The sequence below is a fragment of the Panicum hallii genome, chromosome 2 (genome assembly GCF_002211085.1).
Source record: "Panicum hallii strain FIL2 chromosome 2, PHallii_v3.1, whole genome shotgun sequence".
Taxonomy (NCBI): Eukaryota; Viridiplantae; Streptophyta; class Magnoliopsida; order Poales; family Poaceae; genus Panicum; species Panicum hallii.
Genome location: NC_038043.1, coordinates 2,584,648 through 2,591,245, shown reverse-complemented (window position 1 = coordinate 2,591,245; position 6,598 = coordinate 2,584,648). Strand labels below are relative to the sequence as shown.

Below are 6,598 nucleotides of genomic sequence, written 5' to 3'. Positions count from 1 at the left end.
GATATTCACGGTGAGGAGTGTCTACAGCCTGGCCTTGAAGTTGAAGCAAAGAGAAGAGATGCAGTCATCGAGTTCCTCACCAGATGGCAAGAGGAAGCTGTGGGCAAACATATGGGGTGCCAACATCCCACCCAAAGTTAAAATATTTGTATGGAAGTTGTGCAAAGATATCCTGCCCACCGAGCATAATAAGCTGAAACGTAGGCTGAAAGTGGAGGACACTTGTGACCTCTGCGGTATGGAGCCTGAAACGAGTTATCGCGCTGTAATATCTTGCCGTTGTGCAGCGGACCTTCGTCAGGCGACGTGTGCGCATTGGAATCTGCCAGATGAGGATTGGTTTGCATACACTGGCCCAAACTGGCTGTTGATTTTGCTAGATGGTTGCACGGCAGAGCAGAAGGTAATTACACTTCTGTTATTCTGGAGATCGTGGATTGTACACAATTATATCACACATGACTTTGGGCCATCTGGCCTCACGGAGTCTATACATGCTCTGCTCAGTTTTAAATCAAAGTATGGACGAATGCCGCCATCATGTTGGTGAGAATGGACGAAAAGGAAAACAACCATGCAAGCCAGGACCTGCAGGAAGCAGCGGACGGAAGATCGCGTTCGAGGAACATGGGCAAGACCTCCTAACGGATGGGTGAAAACAAACGTCGATGCCTCTTTTGTTCCTGCGACAGGCTGTGTGGGCATGGGTGTAGTGGCCAGGGACAGCGCAGGAAGGATAAAGCTGACGGCAGTGGAAGCTGAAGCGTTAGCGTGTGTGGAGGGCATCAGCCCAGTGGTGCCAGGGTCCGATTATCCTGGAATCGGACTGTGCGAGAATAGTGCAAGCGTTCTCGAGCAAGAGCTTGAACAGATCAGAGATCAGCTTCATTATAGCCGAGGGCAAGGAACTATCACAACTCTTGGTGGAGTTGAAGATAGTCAAGGTAAAGAGGGATTGTAACAAGGTAGCAAATGAATGAGCTGCATTAGCTAGGCGAAACACTCATTCCACGGTGTGGTTAGGTCAGGCTCCCGTGTGTCACTGATCTAATTGCCGCCGATCGTATCCAGGAACAGTCTAGTTAATAAAACTCTCTTTACCTGCAAAAAGAAAAAGAAAAAGAAAAAGAAAAAAAATCAATGGTGTTATATATTTAAGAACGGACTAGTATATGTTCTTTTGAGTTTTCCTTCTTCACATTGATGTCTCTTTTTCAAGAGTAGTGGACATTAAAATGCAAGATATAATAGTTGACCACGCCTGCATTTGGCTTTCCCAAAAAGAGAGATTCAGATGACAGTAAACTGCTGTTGTTTCGACATTCAGGCGTTTGTGTTGTGTCGTGCATCACTGTCACCATAACTTACGCCCAAATACTAATCCTATATTGGCTAGCTTCACTAATCCTTACTCGTGCAGTCGTACTACGGACTAGAATCTTAGAAAATATACAAGTACTAAAAGTTTGTGGATAAATTTAAGACCCACAACCAATCAAAATTATGTGCTAATCCTTTCTCTATGTCAATTATGTTGCTCCATGACCAAAGTATGCCGCTTCGAGAGAAACAATGGCCTATGCAACTTGAATCAACTGAGAAGCTCAAGTCAACTATCCTAGACAAGGTCGCCGAAATAACGAAACAACAAGATGAGTGCAGTACACGCACATCCGGTACCAAGGGGTCCAGACTTCAGTCAGACATGATGAAACAAGCTATTCATATTTCCTAACTTAACATCCAAACAGTTAAAACAGGCCCTGGCCTCTTTACGTACATTGCATCAGAACAAAAGTCCCCCCTCACAAGTCACATCAAAGGATGATTGGTACACACTGACAAGGTTCTCTTCTCTCACAATACTGAAACGAAACTACTGCTGGATATGAGACATAATGGTGAAGCATTTGTGGAATTCCACGGTCTTCCATAGGTGCAATTAAGATCTTTTCTCACGATAGGAAAAATCTTCCATAGTGCGTCTCCAAGAAGCTTACCCCTGGGGAGAAGATTCACAAAGTCACCACAAAATATTATACTGTGTGCAAAAGAAAAGCAACGATCTTACTATATCTTGCAAAATAAACAGATGATGCAAACGAACTAAGAATATCAAGCATGACATGGATTCAATCTCAATCATCTCAGATTCAAGTCGAGTAGCATTGTTGTTTAGTTCGGGTATCAAGCAACCAAAAAATGCAGCCGGACGCTGTTTACCTACAAGAAAACAACCAGACTAAAACATAAACCATATCATGGGGATATTTGGACCGCAGTACACCATATCCACACAGGCCTTGAAGGTTTAAAACATCCCTACAAATTATATCATGTGGATAGTCATGTGATCCATCTACAGTTACTTATGTTTATGGATAATGAACTGCAATTGGACAGAAGATATAGCAGCATAGATAAACGTGACAGCTGCGCATATTAAGGAGAGATTGACAAGGTTACAATAGACATGGGCACCTGTCAGTTATCCATAATGCATAGGAATTACTAATAAGAAACTGTATATTCAAATACTAAAATGGCTCAGCACTGTGATAATAAACAAGGTGGGTAATAAATGCATATGCAGACTAACATTAGATTTCTATGCGTTGGAGAACTGACAGACTAAATCAAAGAGCTGACCTACATCCTAACATGCTAACTAGTGATCACATAAGGATCTACTAATATTCCAAAGTAGCTTTAGTGATGAAGGCTATTGCTGAAATGCAAGATAAGCTACTATGCCAGAAGAATAGACACCTTTGCTCAGGTTCATTCAAATCAAATATATCTGAAAAAGTATCCCCAACGACCTAGCATCGTTTCATAGCATAGTTAATTATATTAGTAATCCACATAATTCTTGTTCAACCACACGCATGATACCAAAAGTTCCTCATACTTTTCCATGAAAATGCACGTTACACCCTGCCCAGAAACAAAAGGCAGAAATAGAGCACCTTTATGAATCCACAATAACATCTATACTCTTTCTTTCCATGTTGTTCCTCCAAACATTACAAATGTAAATAAAAAGTTATCTAGGAGCAAAAACTAAAACAACCAGCATACACTAATTTAGTAGAATATCAGCATCAAGCAATAAAATTTCGAAGTAGAATTTGCAAACTGCACCTTTATATTGAAATTCAAATCAGAAGTTATAAAACAAAAGGGGTTTATATGTACAGTGGTATGAGAGCAGCAAGCAAATTCAATTATCCTGTAAGTGGACAAACGAAAATTGCTTCCATGTGATCATAATGGCAGTGCCCTTGCAAATTGTAGCATAGTAACAAGAATGGTTCTTAGGTCAGAGTTACAGTTTGCAGCACAAGGTAACAGATGAATTGCATCGGCCAGTTATTGCTGCTAAATTAGGTGCTATTTGCTAGTGAGCAGGACATGATGTTTACTGGTGCATATATTTGAGGGCATAAAATGTATGATTGCTATAAGTATCAATGTATCAATCTCCAACACACACACACACCAAACTGCCACAGGTTAGAACCATGCATCTAACAATACCAACAAACACGGAAGTGTAGTTATTAACCAAAACAAACAGTAATTAACTACGCATCAAACCATGCATCTAACAATACCAACAAACACATATAGCCATGGCACCAAATCAAGGGAAAAAATCAACCCTAAACAACTATGGATGCAAGAATAACTTACAGGTAAGAGGCTACTGCGGTGGGTTCTGTCCAGGCTGCTGCGGGCCAGGTGGCGGGGGCGGCATCCCTGGCCTCGGCTGTCCGAACGGCGGCGGAGGCATCCCAGGCCTCATTCCGGGAGGTGGAGGACCCGGCATCCCGGGCCTGATCTGTGGCGGCCCCATCGGCGGGGGTCCCCTCATGAACTGTTGTGGTGGTGCCCCAGGGAATGGAGCAGGCGGCGCCCCAGGCGGACGTTGGAACTGCATCTGCATCTGCGGCGGCATTCCAGGCCGCATAGGCGGAGGAGGCATCCCCTGCGGCGGGCGCACAACCTGCGGGTACGCCACCGGCGGCGCCGACAGGTTGGGCATCGGCGGCCGCGAGATCTGGGGCTGCATCATGCCGGGGGCGGGTCCACCCACGCCCCGAACAGGGCCGGCGAGGCCCGGAGCGGCCTGTAGGAGCGGGCCAGTGGGAACACCGCGCCCAGCGGCGCGGCCGACACCCGGGCCGGCGAGGGCTCCCCCGGCTGCGGCGGCCTTGGCGCGCGACTCGTCGGGCGGTGGCGGTCCCTCGACGGTCATGGAGACGACCTCCTCGCCGCGGAGGAGGAGGAGACCGAGCGTGCGGCGCTCCTCGCGGTCGCCGGTGGTCTTGGAGGACTTGGAGGGCGGGAGGCGGCGGAACTCCTCGCAGTCGCCGAGGACGAGGTTCATGTGGCGGTCGAACGCCATGAACTTGCCCACGAGCTGGCGGCCGTCCTGGATCGTCACCCGCATGCGGTAGTTGACGAACTGGAGCATCTTGGAGCCTTTCGGGTTCGACATGGCGGCGTCGCCGGGGGGAGGGCGGCCGCGGCGAGTAGGGTTAGGGTTTCGGCGAGGAGGGGGTGGAGGCGGAGGCGGCGGCGGCGCGGATGAATATGAGAGGGTTTTCGAGGGGTTTGTCCGTTTGAGTTGGTCTCGCAGAATCGGTGCGTTGTCGTGGGCTGGTGGGCCTATTGTAATGTCGGTTAGTTTTGGGCCCATGGGGTGAAAATTGAAAGGTGTGCCTAGGCCTTCTTGGCTTCAGTCAATTTCTCAAGTATATATACCACTATATAAGTGTATGTTTTGTTTGCCTGGTCCATGATCCTTAACTTCTGTGTCACAAGCTGGTTAATTGCAATCAGTGTTTTGTTTTTGAATTTACAAAACAATTAAACGGTCACGATCTTTAATTTTGAAAACCATGCATTCGAATGAATCCTTGCAATCGACTAATTGACCAATTTTGCTTATATTTTGAAGATAGGAAATAATAACAAGTGGACCTCAGATGTTATACTTTTTCCTTTGACACTCTCTATATTTGGCTTGGCAGTGAATCAATCACTGTACTTTAGGCAAAAATTTGGCACTGCCCCTACATTGGCGTTGGCCATGGCCAACGTTTAGCCAGGCCTTTGGGGGTCTCAATCCAAATGTTTGTTCAGCATGGTGTGATTTGTTTCCTCGAAAAGCTGTTTATTTTCTAAGGTTCACAAATATACCCATCAAAGTTCTGATCTGTGAACTGTGTTGATGTTTGAAACGTTATAATTTTTTTTCATACTTTATAGCGATCCATTAGAACATGTAATTATACTTCCACTCTCAACAAAATCGAGCAAATCCGTTTAAAACATCTATTTTCCTCAGCAAATCCGAAGAATCCGTCAAATCACAAAAACCAGGGCGCATACATTTCGAGCGGTTCGTCATCCGTAACCCGGGCGAACGCGATGCCTAGAACAGGAGCGCGGCCGCTGCCACCGCGGCGGCGGCGAGCGCCGGCGCCACGCGACCGCCGCTAGGAGCGCTCGACGGCGGCGGCGGCGGCGGCGACGCGGAGGGGGAGAGCTTGACGACCGGGAGTACGGTGACGTTGAACCTCATGCCCTGGCCGCAGTCCTTGCCCACCCCGCTGAAGAACCACCGCTGCCCCGACCCGCTGAGGGGGACCCGGTCGTCGCCGGAGCTCCACGTCGCGAGGCTGTTGGCGTCGCTGCACGCCGCGAAGCCCGCCGCCGTCGCCTCCACCACCGAGTGGTTGCCCTTGGTGTACTTGAACACTGCACGGGCGCGGGACACAGGATAGAGAGAAGAGAAGCTACTTGAATTAACTCCATCGCTGATTAACGCTGGTTAATTGTGCACGTACCCAGCCTGTCGCCGACGATGAACTGGTTGCCGTCGACCCACTCGTCGTAGTCGACTTCGAGGTCCCAGCCCTTGTCGTCCCCGACCACGAGGTCGGCGGCGAGCGCCGGCGCCGCCGCAAATAGGACAGCGACGGCGACGATCAGCAGACTCTTGGAAGCCATTGCACCAAATCAAAGAACTCCAACCCTGAGCGGCTGATGATGGGCCACAAAGTTTTATACGCCGTCGAGCAAGGCAAGGGCCATTTTGTGATTTTTGTCAAGTAAATTACCGCGTGGTAATGGTAATTAATTAACAATTGTCGAAAGATGCTTCGGCGCTTTGTTATCATCAGCTGATGTTTGGAGAGGAATATCCATGCGTGGCATCGCACAGAGCACAATCCATGGCGGTTAGATTAACCTCGGATGCATCGATCGGTCTCCCATCTCTGCTAGTTTATCGGTCTCCGACGTCGCTGTCCTCTCGGTCGACCTGCATAGGATCCATCAGCTTAATTATCATGAAATTTCGTGGTAATGATGGCGCTCATGGGAGTTTCCGATATTTGGCAAAGTACGATCGATGATGCCTAGAACCGCAGTAAACAACGCAGCTAGCTAGCTGCAGGGCAAAGGTACCAAATTACTCCGTAGAATGTTGGTGATTTTGTAGTGCCTGGTTTGATGGGTGGCATCATGCAAGGTTGATGGTACAAATTTGAACTGAACTCTAGAACTAGAAGTTCTCCGAGCAATC

General features: G+C 47.9%; 2 protein-coding genes across 4 annotated transcripts; both read right to left on the bottom strand.

Annotated features, from left to right (window-relative positions):
* Positions 1-1,906: 1,906 nt before the first annotated feature.
* Positions 1,907-4,620, bottom strand: LOC112883442 (small nuclear ribonucleoprotein-associated proteins B and B'-like). Of its 3 annotated transcripts, none has more exons than XM_025948740.1 (2): positions 3,697-4,619; positions 1,907-2,002 (listed from the first exon to the last, which is right to left on the bottom strand). In XM_025948740.1, exon 1 carries the CDS (start codon positions 4,502-4,504, stop codon positions 3,707-3,709), a length of 798 nt encoding a protein of 265 aa, XP_025804525.1. In that variant the 5' UTR covers positions 4,505-4,619; the 3' UTR covers positions 1,907-2,002; positions 3,697-3,706. The 3 variants fall into 3 exon arrangements, with proteins under 3 accessions (XP_025804525.1, XP_025804527.1, XP_025804526.1); XM_025948742.1 differs by lacking the exon at positions 1,907-2,002 and adding an exon at positions 3,209-3,232 and having other exon boundaries at positions 3,697-4,620; XM_025948741.1 differs by lacking the exon at positions 1,907-2,002 and adding an exon at positions 3,259-3,283 and having other exon boundaries at positions 3,697-4,620.
* Positions 4,621-5,376: 756 nt separating this feature from the next.
* On the bottom strand, positions 5,377-6,062 carry LOC112883443 (stellacyanin-like). Its single transcript, XM_025948743.1, has 2 exons — positions 5,859-6,062; positions 5,377-5,769 (listed from the first exon to the last, which is right to left on the bottom strand). The coding sequence occupies exons 1-2, from the start codon at positions 6,019-6,021 to the stop codon at positions 5,444-5,446; spliced, it is 489 nt and encodes a 162-aa protein (XP_025804528.1). The 5' UTR covers positions 6,022-6,062; the 3' UTR covers positions 5,377-5,443.
* Positions 6,063-6,598: the final 536 nt, after the last annotated feature.

Excerpts from the sequence above, each read along its gene's own strand:
- LOC112883443 (XM_025948743.1), bottom strand. The coding sequence starts at position 6,021 with ATGGCTTCCAAGAGTCTGCTGATCGTCGCCGTCGCTGTCCTATTTGCG. Across the intron at positions 5,770-5,858 it reads CATCGTCGGCGACAGGCTGG|TGTTCAAGTACACCAAGGGC; the intron begins GTACGTGCACAA and ends GCGCCCGTGCAG.
- LOC112883442 (XM_025948742.1), bottom strand. The coding sequence starts at position 4,504 with ATGTCGAACCCGAAAGGCTCCAAGATGCTCCAGTTCGTCAACTACCGC.